Below are 20690 nucleotides of genomic sequence, written 5' to 3'. Positions count from 1 at the left end.
TTCCAGCTATGACATTTAAATGTTTCTCAATTTTGGGGCAAATATTTGCTCCCTGTTCAATATAATGTAATGGAATGGAATCTTCAGTAGGATTTGTTTTTGTTTAAGGAATCCCTATATTCCCTGCAGCAGGCAAGTCATAAGGAGGTGGGCGTGAGGTGCATATGTGCTTAAAGGTAAAAGTAGGTTAACATAATGGTTTTTGTTGATTGATAACAAAATAAACAGGTCTTATGCACTTTGTGGTGTCTTTTGCTGTTTCAAGACCCGGATCTGTACGTAAACCATAACTTAATGCAACATTAAGTTATGGTTATTTTGAAGCGGACCTACAAAAAACAACATTAACAATGATTTAGTTGCTGTGAGCATATTGACTTTGAGGAGTGAAGTACTTGGACAGTAAAAAATAACATTTGTATAGATAGACAATTAAGGACTTACTGTAGAATATGTTTATTACAAATATTTCCTCATTCAATTGCTCATTTAATTTAAAAAACAATTGTTCCACATGTATTTTTTCTATAGCGTGTTGTAAATGTAATGTATGGGAGATGTGATTGTACCCTGAGCTTAGATCCATACATTTTAACAATAGACATACATCTAAAAATTACCCTTTTTCTTTGTCAATATTAAGATAAAAGGATGTTTGACCCTGCTCATGCAGCCCACCCAGCAATACAGAAGCACAACTGTTCAACGGTAATGAACTAAAGAAACAGCTTGAAGCTGAAAATAAAGTATGGCTATCCACACACCCACTATCATAACTATGCTATCGCACATCTTGTGTGCATTGTAACATAGATTTCCACCTGATAGTTTAGCAAGATGCTTACAGCAAAGGCAAAAAGGTCATGTTTTGCTTTGATGATCAGTTTGTGTCACATTACTCATCCACAGCCCCCGGTGCCTGTATGCTTAATCAACACAGCTGAACAGAAAACACTTCCTGAGTGAAATTAAAGCAGCATCAAAGCATTGGAAGTCGACAGAAATAGGGTTTTTTTCCTTCTTATGGACAACCCTTTAAAGGCTTTTTGTTGTGTTGCTCACATAAGTATGTAATATCTAATTTAATTAGCCATGTAAGCCATCTGACAAACAGGCATATGGTCCTTGCTCTCCCACGGCCTTGGCCAAGGAATGAATATGCATATCCTGGGACCCCAGGAGCTTGTTACCCTGGAATGAATTCTACACAAGCCTAAACCCTGAGCTATTATTTACCCCTTGACCAAACATGCAAGTAGGGCTCGCAGACGCTTGACTGGGATTCTGCTGCCTCTCTGAGCCCAGTGGAGGAGCCAGGCTGAGGCAGTCACTCTGAGGAGCTGCATGTCTCTCTTTCTGCTTAGCTCTTCAAACACACACATAAGTAACCACACACTCCTTCAACTCTTCACTCTTGAGATGTCTCAGTCAAATGTTGAGCAAATCCTCACATAAACAAGCGCACAATTAATCTTTAATGAGCGCACCCACTTCTGAGGGAAATGAGGGACACAAGTTAGGAAATCAGTGTCACATCCCTGCAGTACACACACAAACCATAAACTATTTCCAACTGCTGAAAACACGTGTTCGTGTGTGCACGCGCATGAGGAGTGCGTGTACTGTAGCTACCCCTCAGGGTAGGGAAAGTGAAAAAAGTGAAAGTTTGCTTTATGCAAGAGAAATGCAGCTTGTTCCCCCTTAAGTTGCTGTAATACAGTTTTTAAAAGATGGCAGGAAATTAAATTGCTTTAGATGTATTTGTTGTTCTTTATTTGCCGTATAGATGCATTTTCTTACAATATTATATGGGAATGTAATTTTAACCACAATGCATCTGAACTAAATGCACACAGAGGGAAAATATCACAGATCTGTTGCTGCTTTTCAAGTGTTTCCATGGGCTGTAAATGCGGATCTCATTGCCGATTTCCTATCTGCAGGCTGAGAATTGTTGGCACGTTTTTTTCGTTGACACTTCCTCCTGAGACATCACCGTAAATCTGCTCATTGGGCACAAACACTCCTTGGACCGACAGTCGCTCGGGTTACAGTCGCACGGCGTGTAAAACTCAGGTCTGAATCCACAGCACCTTCTCTCAGCCCGGATCGTCCGCAGCTCTGCGCTGACTCTGCAGAAGGAAACCATCGGGGGAGTGTATGAAGGCGTTTTTTAAGCGTTTTTCTCAACGTAGGACAAGCAGTTACAAGACGGCTTCTGGTTGTCAGCGATCCCTTCTGTTTCCTTCACTTCTTCGTTGTACGGTTTTGGGAAAAGAAGAGGGGACAGACTGTCGTGTTCGTGCGTTCCTCTCCGTGAGACCGACGCGTTTCCAAACGTCTTGACGCGCGTTTTTCTCAGAGAAGGATCCCGGACACAGTGGTTCTCAGGATAAAAAGAGTGACTGTTGTATAGTAAAAACTGACATTAACGGCTAAGATACGTTTGTGAAAGAAACACCGACGTTGAATCACCTCACACTGCGCGCAGGATTGAAGAGGAGAAAGTTCCCCACTTGAGGGCGAAATCCGACTTTTTTGAGGACGCCAAGTTTGAAAAGTGCCAGGAGCCCCGGGGTCTTTCAGATACAACATGCAGCAATGGTAAATAACATTTTCCTGCTCCTGCTAACTCAATTCATTAAGTCCTAACACACTACTTTTATAAGTGAGTAACTTTTTAAAACTTCTGCACTGATCTGTTATTTGAACTCATCAGATAGATACAAAGTCTTCCAGAGTACTTTATTTCCCTCTTGTTTCTGATTCTTATGACTCATCCACTGGATTTGTTAATACGTCTGCTTTCAAATGAAATTATTTCCTCTGCTGGTCTTTTCTTTCTCTTCTATATGTGTCTTACAAAATCAATATTTGTGAGCATATACAGACGCACTACAAAACGAGACCTAAAGCCTTAATCTTCTGAACTAAGTTAATAAAGTATTACTTCACTTAATATAGTTTTATAGTTTTCGTCACGCCTTGAAAGAATTACTCAATTCTCTGCTGTCCAAAGGAGGATTCAAAAACGTTTACGTGACATTAGGGGGCAAATTGTAAACTCCAGATACAGAGTAAATAATTGTTTAATTGTTGATATTTATGTTGTAAGCAACTCTATGCTACCTGTAGATTCTGGCCTTCACATTTACAGACCCATGCAAACCAATGAATGATTCAAGGTAATTTACTGCAGTGTCTTCAGATAGCATACACAGGGATGATAAAAATATGTTGTCTGTTTACTTAAATAAGAGTGAGCAGACTTAATTTCATAGCTTGCAGCAACATTTTTCAAGTTATTTTTTTTAAGGCCTAAAATCCCTTTGCTGAAAATCCTGCTTCAGCTTTCAACAGGATTCCTCCTTTTCCTGTTTTTCTGAGACAGTTTTCTGATTTTTTAAAATGTATTTACTGTTTTTTTTCCCTTGTTGAAATGTGCTCTGTTTATAGAAGTCTTTATCAGATATCATACAAAAACAGACAAGTTTGCCTGTGTTAGATTGCAAAGAAAAGCTTCAGGTAAATAAATTGTTGCATTGTACGATGCTGTTTTTATAGCCTAAAAACAATCTGACAGAATTCTTTGCTAAATAAATTTGATTTGAGGCCCTGTGCTACGGTAACTCTCCAGGAAAACTCTTTTGGTCAACGTGTGACAGTGAAACACAAGCAGAAGCACACCGAGGCATTTCATGTCAGGGTAAGACATTTCATCGTGGACATATCTGAGAGCTTCAGGAGACAGGGAAGACGGAGGGAGAGGAGCAGAAAAAGAAAAAAACAGTGAGAGAGAGATTGAGATGAATGGCCCCACTTAAAAGCAGCAGAAAAGTACCTACACACTTTCATCAGTGAGATGTGTGTGAGATTAATGTCTAGCACAGTATTTTGGCCTGGTCTTGAGTGTGTGTAAGGGATGTTTCATGAGCCTGAGCCGGTGCTGCTTCTACACTGAAGAATGCCAATTTACATTCCTGGAGTGTCATTTCATTACTTTTATCTCCGTGCTGCTTTCTCCCTGCCAGGCCAGTCAGGGATCGGTGCAACTCAAATTGACTTTTTTACCGCACAAGTCACAGAAACTAAAATCCCTGTATTCCCTTGTATGTGTCTGTTTCTGTTTCTCTTTTGTACGTCAGATAATTAAACACTTATTACGTTCTTATTGGCACAGAATACGTGCTGGTGTGTTGCAGGAAAATACATAAAATAACAGCAGAAAAAGGTTGGAAAACAAAACATAATGAAGAAAATGTCGAGGTAAATGTCCTCGTTATGCACTGACGAGTCTCAGCCTACAGCGCTGCTACGTGAGGTTAAAGAAAAAGTAAAAGTTGTCAGCGAGGCTGCAGCTAGGTCGTGATTCCTCTGGGTCTGTGGGAATCAGAGAGGGGAGAGTGTGTGAGAGGGTGTGTGTGTGCGGGGTGGGAGACACTGGTTAGTCGGTTCAATAATCTGCTGGACAGGTAGGCCTGTGACGCCCCCCTTAGAGAGGCTGCTAATGAAGAGAAAGGCTGCTTAGTGGTGCTCCGCTCTGACCCCTCCACCCCCCCCTGTCCCCCCTGCTGGCTTCCTCTGATTACTGCTCACATCCACAACTCTACCCTCCTCTTCTTCCTCCACTCCATCCTCCACATTTCCCCTGATATTCTTAAACCCTGCCTCTATTTGAAAAGAATGGGGGCTAAGTGTATAAAGGGTCTCCTGATGACCCATTGGGATTTATATATGTTCTGCTCTTGTTTTTATTTGTGTATTCTTATTAATTTCCATATTTTAGTGATTCATTTTCTACTTGGCCTTCTCGTTCAGACCCATTTTCTGAGCAATTTTAGTAAAGAGGAGGCTCTAATGTGAAGAGCTTAACTCGAGCGACGCGCAGGTGAAAGGAAATATGTGTTAGAGCAGGAAGAAAAAACAAATAAACATTTATTTTAGATGAAGGGAGAGATGTACTTTCACTCATGCTTACAGGTTTAGATTTTCAGCCTCAAAAACATCCAAGAGAGGTTCATGCTGCACCAAAAAGCCTCTGCTCCTCTCCATCTGTCCTCAGTCCCAATAATCTCTCGAGTGACCGATAGTGTGTCTTGGCAGTGACAGAAAAGGTAATATTTTGAGAGGGGTCAGATACCTAGTGGTGGCTTGAGATGAAAATCTTGAACAAGACACGGTAACCCAAGCAGCAGGCTGCAGCGACTAAACAGAGACACTGTGAAATGTTCAAACAAATTGGATGGCAGGAGTCCTAATTTAATAAAGAGCACAGTGTGAGACATACTTGATTTAAAACAATATACATATAGTAGACATAATTACATTTTTTGTACCTCAGCACACAAAGCAAGAAACTAAATATTCACACACTTACACTTTTGAAAACTCTCCAGCGTCCTCCAAATACATGATTAAATTAAGTGAGTGTTCCTGTGATTCTTACGTCAAAGAAAGTAGAAAAGGTAATGAATAGGGTTAACAGCTGTTATGAAATGTATATTTAAGATGTGTTTAGTTTTGTACTATCAATGATGTTAATATCTCTATAGTTTTTTTGTACCTAAATGAACGTATTTTCTCTTTACTTTACATTACAATCTGGCTCTGTGCTCCAAGCTGTGTTTAAACTGTAAACTGATACGTGTACTTACATGTGTTACATTTTTTGTATACTTTTTTTTTCTATGGGGTTCATTTCACATGCTAATCCAAACACTATCATATTCCTTCAGGAAGGAATCAGCGAAACTTTGGTCTTATTACGTGAACACACCCAGTGTGTGCAGAAGCCACACACTCCCTCGCTCTTCATTTGTTTAAAGTGAGAAATGATAGAACACATTTTGCACAGCTCCGCCTTTAGTAATACACCCTCCGCTGCATTTTTCACTCGTCCCAGACACGGTCATGATTCTTATATTTTCAGCTGTAATTTGGGGTGGCCTTAATTGATTCCGTCCAGAACTAATTACCGGCAACTGTGTAAAATAAACACTTCAGTGTCACTGGGTGGCAACTGTCCGATCGGTAGGGAAATTACATTTCACTTGTAATCCATACGTTCTGCAGCACGGCAGGAATATAATTCATGTCGACGCTATAGAAATACCAGAGACGCTGGACTTGTGTAACGAACAGGAGTATAGTTGTAACCAAATGGCTCAGTTGGGAGGTATAGGGTTATGTGGTATAATTTATATTTTATAGCTCCCTCCTGCACTGACTGCACTCCAGAATAAAGTTGTTCGATTTTGTTCCATGAACAGTGAGTGAGAAAATCTGGGATTTCGCTTTTGATGGAAACTCCAGACACCACTTTGTTCCTTGCTTTCTTCTCGTATTTTTTATTTTCCTGTTGAGTCTCATTTATTGCTTCCAGATAAAAAGACACCTAACTGCTGCAGTTACAATACAGAGTGTTTATGTGGATGTTGTTTGTGTGCTTTTTTGTGGGGGGGGGGTGCATCCATGGCCCATGCTTCAGTGATTCAAAAGGCATGGAAAGATATCCTCAGGCCATACAGAGTGATTTGATTAAAAGAGAATAATTTGCCCTAAAGGTGTCTTTTCTCTTCTCTCCCAAAAGCTAGTGGAAGAAATCTGATATGACAAGATAAGTGGTGGCTCATGAAAAATTCCTGAGGACTGAGACGTAGCATGTTGACTTTGGAATTATTGCCCTAAGTGTCTAGTTCTTTGCTAGCAACTGTGCCTGACAATGTTATTTTTACCTGAGTAGACTTTGAAATCATTCCCTGGGTTCTAAGTCCCGATTTCTCTCGTTTAAAACCTGTCCAAAGAATGGACCAAATACATTTCCTGATTCTTTTTTTACCTTACATCAAAGTACTCTTTAATTGTAAGGTACCAATTAGTGTTAAAAGAGAGTGGAATACCAATTTGAAAGGAAAAAATGTCTCAGATAGTTGTAAGCAGGGTTTTTGGGCTTGTACATTATACTTGGGGGGAGGGCGCTGACATTGCATGTAATTGCTCAGCCAATCAGGATAAGCCCAAAAATGTCTCAACTCAATACCGGTAGCAGAAATGTCCATCATAGCCAAGTGTACACATGTTTTAGTAACTGGAAAAGCAGTACAAGTGAGATGATTACCTGCGTCCAACTGTGGCCCTGCTGATGCAATGCTTCCCTTCCTGATCCAATATTATCGTGGCAGCAGGTGATGTGTGCCAGGTTGCAGTGATGTCTGCCTGAGCACAGGGCAGGCAGGCTGCTTTTAGGACCACAGATCGGGGCTTCCACTCCTTGTAAAGACCACTCCTGCACCTAAAACATTGGTCTTTCCTGAATGACAAAAGCATAACATGAAAATGTCATAATGTTAATTCACAGGAGTGATTTGGCACGTTTGCAAGGGTGGATGGTGTGTTACTTTTATTTTTGTCCCTGAACAAATTAGCTGACATAACTTCAGACAGTACCATAATATTTACGTAGGTTTTCTCCATTCTACTCAGCCATTAATACTTTAAGTATAATTTGAGTGGCTCCAAACTATCTTTGGCTAGGATTTGAAAGCTGGCTTCACTCTCTTTGGTAGAAAATACAGGCATCCTGCTCAACTCAACTTGGCTTTCAAATCTGTACTTTTCACGGAAACAATGAATTTTATCTGAATATATTTATAATGTTTCAGGAATTAGATAACATGATTATATATTCTGTAACCTTTGACGTTTTATCATGAGGGTTCATAGGCATTGACTCAAGTGGCAATTTGTGTTACTTTATTTTTTGCCACTTTCTCATTGGCATTATTTTTTAGCATAAGATTGCAGCTTGATTGGAAGCAAAGAAGGAAATTGGGGGACGACTTTGTAATGTGGTACAAACACATGAGGACTGTGTCCCGTTTCCTACCGACAGCCAATATTTACCAAGACCACGTTTCTTCGTTCCTTGACCCGATAAATGTCGCCTACCCTTAAAGAGGTAGTTATTTAACCAAAGCCACAATGTTTTTCTAACCTAACTAAGTATTTATTTGAAACCAAGCCATGCTCTTTTCCTTAGCCGTGATCAAGTTGTGTTTGTGACTGAACGTTAATCATACTGTTGTCACATCATAACATCTTCCCAACTGTGGCTTGTAACAGTTTTGGAAGACATTGACAGATGATGCTGTCTGGCATAGTGTCAGATCTAAAAAAAATAGCAAAGCTTTTACACTAACTGAGAGTCCAGACTTCAAGCATGTTAAACAGTACAAGCTATGTAACCAATGTCCTCTCCACAACTGCTATTAATGCATCTGCATTCATAGTGTTTTCAGTGTGTCTTGACCCTGTGGTCTGGCAGGAACACATGGATTAACTCTGAAGAACTGATTTGATGCAGTCTAATAGAAACCTCCTCCTCCAGTCTGCTACCACATGTTAAACCTGACCGTGACATTCCCATCTTTGAATCACTATCACAGTCTCAATCTACATGACTATTTCAAGGGGATATGGAGTTTCAGTTGATTATGATGAATATATTTTGCCATGCAATTCATCACCACAAACCTGGATGACATGTTAGAAGTCCTTCCCAGTGATTGCTGGTGACAAACTTACTATTTACGGTGATAATCATAGTAATTAAGCAGTTTGAGGATGATGGGACTTAGCGTGTTTGTTTGGGCCTAAGTTCACTTTTCCTGTTTGAGGGAAACCTAAACTTGTGAAGGGCACATCTGTACAGTACGTGTGTGTGTGTATGCCTGTGTGCATATGATTGTGTATGTGAGTTTTCACATGCATCTGCGGCTGTGTGTTTTTGGAGCTGGGGGGAAATCTGCGGACAGGTAGTGTGTCAGAAGGGGGACAGTGGGGCTTTTGAGACAGACACAAGAGACAAGTCTCAGGGAGAGTGAGAGGGCTTCTTTCATGTGACTCTGCATTCCACCAAGGCACAGGCAGAGAGGCACAAGACGAGACATGCGTCCCCCCTCGTCACTCCCTCTGCTTCCTCCCCCACTGCACCCGCTCTCCCCCCCATCCAGCCTCCACCCCTACAGTGACCTTACCATTTATCAAAGAACCCCATGCTGGAATTCTTCCACAGCATCTGTGTCCTGGTGGTCACACACAAACACACGCACGTATGCATGCACGCGCACACACACACACACACACACACACACACACACACACACACACACACACACACACACACACACACACACACACACACACACACACACACACACACACGACCAGTGGTGTAAAGTAACTGAGTAGATTTACTCCATTACTTTTGAGACTTCTACTAGTATTTTAATTCTTCTATCCCACTACAATTGAGAGGTAAATTGTGAACTTTTTCTACACTACATTTATTTAGTTACTTTACAGATTTGGATGAATGATGTGAAATATAATCAACCCTTAAGTAAGACTTTGGTTACACCTGGATCTGAGTACTTCTCCCACCTTTGTACATGACACAAACACATAGAAGTGCACACACACACACACTCTGTCGCAGACCAATCTGCTTGGAATATTTTGCCGCTGTGGAGGGGCTGTCCTCGTCGTTCCCTGAGCTAAGAGGCTGAAACTCTCACGCAGAGACATGGACACATGCTTGCACACACATTCTCTCCTCCTACTTGTTTCTTTATTGTACCTCCTGTCACTTTGTCCTATTCATTTAACCTTTCATTAGAGCCAGCAGACAGCCCTGTGTGTGTCTGCACAGCTTCAGGAACAATGCCAAAAAAGCCCCACTGTCACAGTTATTAGATTCCTCTGGCCCTCCTTTACCCCGGCAACTCAATATTAAGAGAGGGAGAGTGAAAGAGAGGATCCAGGATGGGGAAGAATAGGGAAAAAGAGGGGAAAAGGGGGTGCATGGGTGACGCATAACTCCTATGGAGAAGGATCCTTTTGACTTGTCAAGGACATGTGCCACATGTTGACAGTAGACAGGTTTCAGGCAAAACAAGGAACGGAATGTAATCCACGACAGGAACGAGAGAGACAGAGGAGAGAGGACAAGCGGGACTGTCTGTGCTGTGGCCAGCAGCACCCTGAAGGAGTCACACCGAAAACACAAACAGTTTGTGGAGGAATTTTGTTTTGAATGGGCAGCGAGGAGGGGCAGTCTGGTCTCTGAGGAAGGACAGAGCAGCTCTCCCTTCTTCTCCCTCCTGTCCTCCTCCTCTGTCTGTCTCTTCATATACTCTCTACTTCCACACACACAGATAATACTCATTTTAGGACCTCTGTCATAAGAGTGTGTGTGTTGAGCTACAACTTGACAATCAAGAATAATTTGCTCCTTTGTATTTTGAAGAAAGATAAAGGGATACATACTAGATTATTTGATACATTATATATTCTAGAGGGCCAACAATATTTATTGAGCAGCCATACAATCTAAAAACTAGAGATTTCCCTTTGCCTGTTAACACATATTCAATAGTTAACTTTATAGAAAGGAGATGTGTTGGTTGTAAAATTATTGTCCTCACCATTATGGGCAACTGACAGGTGTTACATGTATGATACAGTAACTTTCATTTACACATCAATAAAGTGAGGGGAGTTTAGCACAAAATGGTATACGTACTGTTGACAATACAGTACATTTAGAGAGTTTGGAAAGCCAAAAGTCAACACTGTCGATTTTGGAAAAAGTTAAAACTTTGGGAACTTAGTGAAAATGGTGCCAACTAAGCATCAATTCCTGACGGCAGACGCGGTACAGTTCTGTTAGCCGTGCATTTATCCAAACTCCTCTGAAATCAGTCCTAAAACAGGATTAGGCGTCATAGTTCCGATATAGTAATAAAAACATATTGAACAGATCACTTGCAAACTGTTCTCAGTCTATGATGATGACTTGTGGTTGTAATGTTGCAGTTAATGGGGCTGATTGAAGTGAATGTGAAAAAAAAGAAATATGATGCGTGTAATGACTTAAGTCACTTTTTCTGTATTAAACAGAAACCATGGGCTTTCTCTAAACGTGTGCGAGGGCCTTTACAAAACCAACAAATATTGCTGTACTCACTACAAGTGGATTATATTGCAAGATGTTGGCTTCAGTAGCAACCTTTTTGCAACTTGGCAGATATGGGTTAGAAATGACAAATGGGACTTATGGTACATTTACTACAAATCCTCTTTGTTGCTGAAAATGAGTTGCATATGAAAGCAATGTATTGGTAATGAGGCTGAAATAACAGAAATTCATCAGGTTTCTCCACTTTACTCTGCTTTGATGAAGGCTGCGCTGCCTCTCTGGTAACTTTCAGGCTGCGTAGCCTAGTCAGCAGACAGCAGACATTGAAGCTCCTCCAATAATACATTAGCTGAAATGGATCAAGGCCTGGAGTGGAGAGGCATTGGTCACTCTGGTGGGGGGCAATGAATCGCTCACCAGTCATTGCAGACAGACACACACACACACACACACACACACACACACACACACACACACACACACACACACACACACACACACACACACACACACACACACACACACTATCCCTGCCCTACAGACAAAGAGCCAGAAACATAGCAACAGTCTTCAACCTGACCATCAGGCAGCAGTCTTGATGAAGTCCATCTCTCACTTCTGTCACCCCTCTGCTCCGACCCCCTCGTTCTATCTCTCCCCTCCGCTCTGAGGCCGCCGCTCGCTCTGTGTGACTGACTCTTTATTATCCTCATCCCGTCACTTAGTTAGACCGGTGACCAGCAGTCTGTCTCTCTTCTGTCCTCTCTGTCATCCCCTTTTCCAGCCTCTCCCTCAGGCTGGAGGCTGTCGATCCAGCTGTCTGCCCCACATCTCTAATTCTCTGATTGGACTCTCTCTTTCCTCTCAGGGCTGTAATTGATGGTGGTGTTATTGTGTCCAGTTGTCTGGCCTTAAAGCCGTTCATTCTGGTCAGCACTACTACAATTTAAGACATGCTGAGAATGGGGTAGACAGTGAAAAGTATTTTTTTGTGTTTGCATGTTCCTATATGTTCGCAAATGTGTTCAAGTTATAAAACCAGGGTTATCCATGTGCTTTTGTCTGTTTAACCAATCAAATTCAACTTGATTGGTTTTACAACTGTTCTTCAAAAATCACAATAATGTTGACATTCACGCCTGAGTTACTTTTGTCCTTCTGAATAAGGGACATTATTTCCTGAGAATCCACGTTCCTTCTCAACAAAATGATTGCCCTTGGCATCCATAGAAATGCACACGTGTGCTTTGTTTGGTGGTCCTTTCTTGCAGAATATTTCAACTGACTTTTAAACTATTTGGCAAAGTAATTACAAAGTGTGGTGTGAAGTAATTCCCAAAGAATCCAGAATAAATCAAAAATCTTTGTCAGTTCAGAAGTTTTAATACTTATTCTCGTTTTATGTATTTCTGGTCCCCTGTATCAAGGTCCTTGTTGCTCAAAATTCATGTGTATTTGAATGTTTTTGCCTTTAATTTTTTCATATATCTTGATGTTGTAGATCTTTAAAAATGTACAAGGTTAAGTAGAGATTCAGTCTAAATGATAAGCAAATGTATTCTTATTTAGACACCTTGAGTTTTTGGCCATACTTTGCTCTGTTTAGGTATTGGTTGGATGTATATACAGTATTACCTTGGACGGAAATTCGGCTACAGTAAAAAGAACAGATATAGAGTTTAGTTTATTCACTAACCTTTTTTCTTTCAGTTTTTTGTCTCTCTTTTTCACAATCTCTATCGCTCTCCTTCTTTCTCTCCATCTTTCTCTCTCTAGCCCCAGTCCCTCCCCAGCATGGACCTTGTATTTATTACCCTCTAAGTAATCACTTTGCTTTCTCTTTTGATAGACTGTTATTGCTCTAACTAGCCGAGGTCCCTATAGGTATTTGGAGGCTTTCCAGTTTTATTAGACAAAGGCCTCATTATTCAAGGCCAGCATTAAGACTACCATTAGATCCATTTGCCCCCTAGTCACATGTATCCAGTTGCAGCCAATTCATATTATAGCCCCAACACACTTAGTATTTACAACACAAACATGCTCATTCTCTCTTGTCAAAGTTAAATATAGAAAATCTTAAGAGAGTTTTGCCACTTTGTAAGAGGTAGCTGTGAAGTTGTCTAACGCTTGTCTCTACTTTCCAATAATAATAGAGTCATTAAATACATCACATAAATAATGTAGTCAACATAAGGGTAACTGAAGTTTAGATAATAAAAACCAGTTTGGAACATATTTTTGTTTAGACCTCAAGCCTCCTGGTAAGGATTTCCAATTGCAGAGGTGACATTTTAGATATGGCATTGCTACGAAAAAAGCTTTTCACTTTAGCGGTGCGCTGGCGTACTGGAGCAGCTTGGTATGGCTTCTGAACATTGATGCAGGACGTTTTTGTCCCTTTCTCAACGTTCCTACATAGAGTGGGTCATAGATCACCAGCAACAAACTCCATACACTCAACATTTGGGCTTATTCTACTTGAGAATTCCTTGTGGAAGCTAGCAAGCTAAGCTAGTTAGCCTAGCTCGGTAATGTTAACAACACATCTTGTGTTCAGTCTTAATGGTCCAAACAAGTTTACTACTGTGACTTCCCACCCGGACGATCCAAATCATAAACAAACAAACAGGCGCTCAACTTGTGCCAACGAGAGAAAGAGATTTAAGGTGCCCCAGTTTTGATTTCTTTCATTTATTTGTTGCAGCTTTTCAATTTCTTTGTAGCCACCCGTGTGTCCAATATGGTGCTCAGCCCTCCTAATCGATGGCCCCTTATTGGGTTTCTGCGTTTGGTCGAATACTTCATCGCTTTCTGGCCCCTCAGGCAACAGGATTCAAACTAATAAGAAATCTCCTCAGTCTCTCGGGTTGGGTCTTCAGATGAAAAAAATGATTAGTACAAAAATAGTTTGTATGACTGGAACCTGATTTTCAACAATTGTGCCAAAATCTAACCCAAAACAAAGGAGTTGACATGCTGACTGTTCTTCTGGAGGATGTTAATCCATGTTCACACTGAGCCAGTTTAACTAGCTTATCTTTTCGGTTTCCTGTCGAGTTTTCACACCCCAAAATCAGCTTTTGAAAAATCCCCCAAAAATGCGGGATATCTTTGAAACCCAATTCCTCTTGATTAAAGTGCTGATTTGAATACCAATGTAGCTATTTAAATATTACAGGTTTTCTCACAGTTCTATACACATTTTTATTTTATGGATCACTCTGTATGTTTAACATAATTATTGTATTCATATTTTGAGTATAGAACTGTGTTTATGAGCTGTAACCAATATTATATTCTTGTTCAGTTATGTATATTAACAGTTACCATAAATATAAAAGTAGTGTTTTAGAAACAAAAATGAAGTAAAAAATATCCCAAAATAATCACAACATTTCAGAGTAACAATTCACAAGTGTTAATTGCAAGCATGGGGCTGTTTTCTGTGACTCAAACTTGATAAATGTATTGTTTACCCTAAAGAGAGTTGGTAAGAAGAGAGCTGGCCATTTTCCTTTAATGATTCATCCTGAACATGCTTTACATATAAATATCGTTTTTAGATTATTTGGCGTTAGTGTGGACATGGTTCCAGATAGCTGTATTTGTTTGTTATAGGGACATTTATTGCAGTTGTCGTTTTGCGGTGACACTTCTGAATGATCTCCTATTGTACTTGACACTTCTTGCGGAAGGTGTTGGAATGTGATTTAACGAATGACAAACACTATTATTTACCTCAATTTTCAGACTTCACCTCGTTCTGATCCTTCCTCAACTACAGAAAACAAAACGCAAGTTTCAATGATATAAATGTGGTTAAAGAATGAAGTCTAATCTGCTCGTAACACCGAGCTCTGACACAGATTGACATACATTGTAGTAGCACACACAAACAGGCTATCAAACATACGGCACAATATAAAAAGTGCTCAACATGAAAGTAGAGACAGGGTAAGAGTTCAAGAGAATAATGCATGCATTTACTACAGTAAGATAACATTTACAGTAACTGTATCTATCTATATCTGCGTGATTTATATCTCTCCTGTTGGTCTGCAGATAAACAGTGTGTGTGTGTGTGAGAGGGAGAAAGTGGGAGGGGAGAGTGTGTGTGTGTTCACATAGAGAAAGAGAGGGGAAAAAGAGAGAGTGCCACTTTGGAGTAAAGCTGTCATTACTCCGGCTGGCGCACTCCCTCATAAATACTGATAATGAGATGTTTTCAGCAGCCTAATCATTTGCCAATGTAGCAGTAGGTAATGTGAGAGGAACACTCTTTCCTCTACTTCTGTCTGGAGATGACACTTCAGATTCTTTTCAGTCATTACCACACCTACTCTTATACAGTGGAACAATATAATAATCAGAGGCTATTGCAGGAAAGTTTTGCAAGTTTGAAGAAAATCTAAAACAAAGTACATTTCCCTTTATAGTTTTGTAAGCAACATTCGTTATTAATTCTCACTGCAAATCATGTCAATTTTTTTTCCTCAACGAAAAAATTGCAGCATAAGTGAGTTTATTGAACACTTTAAACATCCAAATATATTTAACTTTTATTTATTGAGGAAAGTTTAATGGTTCAACAAAAATCTAGGGATTATTTCCATTTTTTTTTTTAAAGTTGCGATAATTATAAAATGTCATCTTTGTGAATTTGTGATCCATGCATGAAGTCTGTTCATTTATCTGCAATTCGCAAGTGACAATCATATATAAAAAAAATACTTCCGCACACATACTGATTTTTAAAAATTGCCCTCCCATCTAATGGCATTCTTGATGGAGATGAATCCCCCTGGCCTCAGCGCTCCAAGTGACTTTAAGCTTCTGAATATTACACAGAAAATAACACAAATAATGCAGTCCTCTACCAACAGTCAACATTGTTTCTTTTAACAATGACAACAGAGATCTTAAGCATAAGCATAAATCAGAGAAACAACTTTGAAAGCCGCTGACAAACCATGTCATGACCATAAACCAGTCTGACAAATGCAATAGGAGTTTGTTAATATCACATAAGGGTGGCAGAGTGCTGATGGTCAACCTGTTTTGCTTTTTAGGGGGTAGGATTTGTTGCTTTCACCTGTAAATGCCTCTCTTTTTATCGCTCTTTAACTTCTGTATACTGAAATTTAGGAGGCAAATAAAGATGTGAGGCACATTTGTCACGAAGAAAATATGTTTTGTTTTGTGATAAACCTTAAATATTTATGTCCAAACATCTCTGTCTCCATAAACCACTCGATAGGATTGTGTTGGTTTAAGTATTCAGAGCTTCTCTCTCCTCATTTGTACTGACAGGTTCACTGTGTGATGTCCTAAAAGAGTTTGGGAGTTTCCCCTCTGAAGGACAGCCACATGAAGGGCCTCAGAAGCCCCCTCTGCTCTCGCCTGACTTAGAATGAACCGAGATCTCTGGAGGCATTGCCAGGATAAAATAAACAAGAACATGCCTTTGAAAAGCAGTTATTGACACTCCACTATATATATCTTTCCTACGGGCCATCACTCTAATGGGTGTTCCCTAAGAAGCGCTGTACAACATGTCATCTTCCGCTGCCTATCTTCCAGTGGCTATTAACCAGCATTCTTGATCTTTTTTAATAGTCCCCCCATACTGCTTCTCTCCATCTCCACAGTGATTGGACAAACAGTGGTGTCCCTGGTGATATGTGAGGAATACATTGAGGAGCTATTGTGGTTTTCCATGGCCTCGCTGTGTATTGTTTACTGGGTCTGCTTGATTGCCCTCTGTCCAAATCAGAGGGTACAGGCAGGCAGGGCAGGGGTCTACAGGGACGCACTGTGTTGTGGACTGTCCCAACGTGCTAAGAATATTCACTCAACCCATGGCTCTGAGGGGCAACCCATCCATAGCTCAGTAAACACACACAAACACACACATAGTGGGAGTCATACATTTGTGCACCGGGGACTATATGGCCGTGCATAAATGTTGGGGTGTGTTTTTCAGAGTATATGTGGTGGTCTGTCTCCACGTCACATCTAATTACCTCCTATGTGACTTTGCTTCGCGCAGTGGGAAAACAAAGCAGACCCTCCTCATTGGCAGTAGCACATACAGCTCAGACATAATACCAACCATATGCTGTTTGAAATTAAATAGATATGGGCTAAGTTTCAATATATACATATATCTTTTCCTCTGGCTTCTCTTTGCTTTATTTTTTAATTAACCATTTTTCATCATCTCTGACCATGGCTCTAGGTCATGTAGCTCATTGCGAGTGGCAGAGACTTCCATGGAAATAGAAAAAAGAGCTGCTTTACTCTGTTGTAATCTTCACCCACCTCTGATTAGTATCTGTTAATCCCTCACTTGAAACTCATAATTAAGCTAATTAGACGCTATCTTAGTACAATTGCACCTCATTGGCCAGATAGTAGGGAAATTCAAAGAGCAAGGTTACATCTCTGCGTTAGAATTTAATAAATGCTAAAGGCCAACGCACTCATTCAATCTTTAAATAGTTTCGGTAGATGAAATATTTTCCCCTTAATTTGCCGTGCAGATATTTTCAGAGGTGTGTGTGTGTTTTTCAAAGCTTCGTGGAATTCATGTTTCACGGCCGAGTTTTCCGAGCAGGTCTGGCCCTCAAGGCTGCCTCGGCTAACCTTGCTAACCAGGAGCGTGTAACATTAGCATGTCTTATCAGAGCAGAGCACAGTAAGTAAAATATGACTTTTTTCCTCTTGCAAAATTATGAAAAATATTAGATTAAAGCAAACTACAACCTTTTTTTCTTTTACAAAGACAGAAGAAAGATCAGAAATACTGCTGTATATCATACAGTGAAAAAAGATTGATAAGTTGCTTTGTCTTGTTTTTTTTTCTGTAAATGCTTGAATGTAATTTGAGTAAAACAGTATTGCTAAGAAATCAGTATCCTTTGTGACAGATGGCGGTAGTTAGGGGACCACACAAATAGTTTTGGCCTCAAAGTTGTTAAAGCATGGCTAACATTAGAAAGTTCATGTAACACCTCCTCTGGAAAAATGTGTCAGCCTAGCTTAATAGCTTCCATTTTCCAAGTGGATTCAAATGTGATCGTACAATAAGTCTCCCCAAACTTTGAAGTTAAAAGGACAGATGGGTTTAATACCAGTTCAGAACCAATGTAACAGTTTGGGAGAAAAATACATCTTGAGGGATATGGCATGGTCTGGTCAGTTAGCAGCACACTTCGTCGCGGCAACAGACCTCAAATGTCAGTCAACTGCAGCCCACTTACAGGCCTAAAGGTTAAACACTGTTCCCACAAATATGTCCGATACCTTTATTTATCCTCTTGAAAATGCTTTAAAGGTAGGCGCAGAAAAGTGCTAGAGTGACACTTTAATTTAATTCTATTGGAAAAAACAGATTTCAACCAAAAGGCCCCTTTCCCCTGATGCTGTCATGTGGGCCTGAAATTGCGGAAGCTGAGTGAAATAAGATTTGATTATTACAGAAACATGTTAGGGGAATTCAATCTTTATGTTTGTTTGTGCGTATAAAAGTTTTGACCCTGTCTCGGGGGGTTGCGGTGACTTGATGTTGTTTAGACTCATCTCCCTGCCTTCACCCCCCCTGGAGACCTGTCTTTGTAGCAATCCCAGCATCCTGTTCACTGCTCCGCTGCATCCATATCGCACTAATGATCATGGGAGTGGACAGCTGCTTAATGCAGTAGTGTCATCAGCGCCGCTTTCTGATAGCGGCTCCATTGCACTTGACGGGACTCAAATGCATCTGGTACTCACGAGCCCCCCACATTTAGAAGATCGACTAATGTGATTTTGGAACACCTCGGTAAAGGTGTATTAGATGTGCCCCATATCACAGTGCATAATTACAAGACATATCACATTTGGAGGGTATGATTACAGACAGGGTTCTTATCATTTTTCACTACTCATAACGCTGTCAAATGTCAAAGTGTTGCTCTCAATTACATTATGAATTTGTAATAAATTATTATTTGACTATAGCATTTGAAAAGACGATTCTGCTTAACTGCACATGCTCAAACAATAGGGATTCCTGACAAACCTATGCTACCCTTTTCTCCCCCCATGCTTGACATGGTTAGGTGACTGCTCTGCGACCCATCATGCACTAGAGGGGTGCCCTCTCAGGCCATCAATGGTCACCTGACCGCAGTCTACGCAGTTATCCAATCATGCGCTCTCTCTCGCACACTCCGCTGGAGCGCTCCTGTCCGGTGCAGCTAAAATAACAGCAGAGCAGTTGGAATAATACTACCCAGTACAAGTTTCATAAGAGTGTAAGAGGAAAGGTACAGCCGCTCAAGGTGAACATGTGGGATCTTAACATGTGGCTCTTTTGTGTGAGTGTGTGTTGAAGAATGTTTTTTTCTAAACTTAGCTGTAAATGACACTTTTCTCAAATCACAAAAACACATTTCTCATTTACCTCTGTTGATATCTAGCCATGCATATAGTTTCATACTATTGTAATGTAAATGTAGCTTGCAGGCAAGCATTAAAAACACATTTACAAGATTTAAGCAACCCAAAAAATAAAAAAAATGCATTAATTGATCATTAACTATTCGCTTTAGTTTTGAGATATATGCCCCATCTCAATATTGAAAGATACCAATCTGGATCTCCTTATAAGCAGAGTCCTATTCAAAATACTGATTGTGTGTTATCTAGGAAACATCTTTCTGGAAAGACATTCTTTTTCAAAGTAATTTTTCAGTGGAGCACCGTACAAAGATTCAGTTGACTTCCATTGTAATGGAATACAAATCTAACATCTTAAAAACGGGGCAATAAAACCACAACTATCTGCATATCGTAATAAGATAGTGAGATAATGTCTACATGCTTTTTGGGTAATTTAGCGGAAGCAACCCTTTAAATCTGCCAGAGACTAAATGGAAGAGATCAGGGGACGGACCACCAAAACCCCTCACTCATCTCAGACCCCTGTCTGTCTCTCCCTCTCTTTCCTTTCTCTCCGTCTCTCCTCCTCCCATCCTCCCTTCTTGCAGTTCATATTTCAGTTTGCTCCCAGGAGCTCGCAGGTCTGTGCCAGACGGAAATTCGCTGAGGTTGCAGGAGCCCCCTTGGAGGCCACATGGAGGAGGGACAGGAGGGGAACAATCAGGCCCAGTCCTCCCTCTCGTTCTCTCCCTCTCCCATGTACTTTTTTCTCCCTCTCCCCCCTTCCTTTTTTCTCTTTCTCCCTTACTCTCGTTTCCTCTCTCTCCCGTCTCTCTCTGTCTCCGCTGTATCCAGCCTGCCAGGCTACACGGGTCCTCAGGGTGACTTGCTCTTGGCCTGGGTCCCTCGGCACAGAGCCCTCTCCTCCTTCACCCCCCAATTCCTCCTCCTCCTCCTTTTTCTCCTGTCCCCCCCTTCTTCTCCCTCCACTCTGCTCCTTCCTTCTCCAGCTCTCTCCCCAGGGGGAAGACGGTGAGGCCATCCAGTCCCGAGCTGTCCATCAGCGAGGGTGTTTACTTGCACCGTGACAGGCCGACACATCTGGAGCGCATATTCACCAGTGTTCACACTCTTTCTCCCTCTCACTCTTTGCCTCGACGTATATATATCCTAATGCTGCCACCAGGCACATTCCTCCCGCTCATTTCAGGGCCCTTTGTCGTCATTATGGGAAGCCCACCTCTAACTTTCGTACACTCACGAGAAGCGCACACAAACACACACA

General features: G+C 40.9%; 1 protein-coding gene across 1 annotated transcript in view; it reads left to right on the top strand.

The window, feature by feature from the left end:
• The first annotated feature begins 1809 nt into the window (after positions 1–1809).
• Positions 1810–20690, top strand: part of bnc2 (basonuclin zinc finger protein 2) — a 160106-nt gene continuing 141225 nt past the window's right edge. The window contains exon 1 of the mRNA XM_010794122.1: positions 1810–2604. Coding sequence (XP_010792424.1) covers positions 2602–2604 — 3 coding nt within the window. The 5' untranslated portion in view covers positions 1810–2601. The remainder of the gene's footprint in view (positions 2605–20690) is intronic.

The sequence above is a fragment of the Notothenia coriiceps genome, unplaced genomic scaffold, assembly GCF_000735185.1.
Source record: "Notothenia coriiceps isolate Sejong01 unplaced genomic scaffold, NC01 NC01_scaffold00037244, whole genome shotgun sequence".
NCBI classification, from domain to species: domain Eukaryota; kingdom Metazoa; phylum Chordata; class Actinopteri; order Perciformes; family Nototheniidae; genus Notothenia; species Notothenia coriiceps.
The sequence above is the reverse complement of the archived record's forward strand: the minus strand, read 5'-3'. Positions and strand labels throughout refer to the sequence as shown.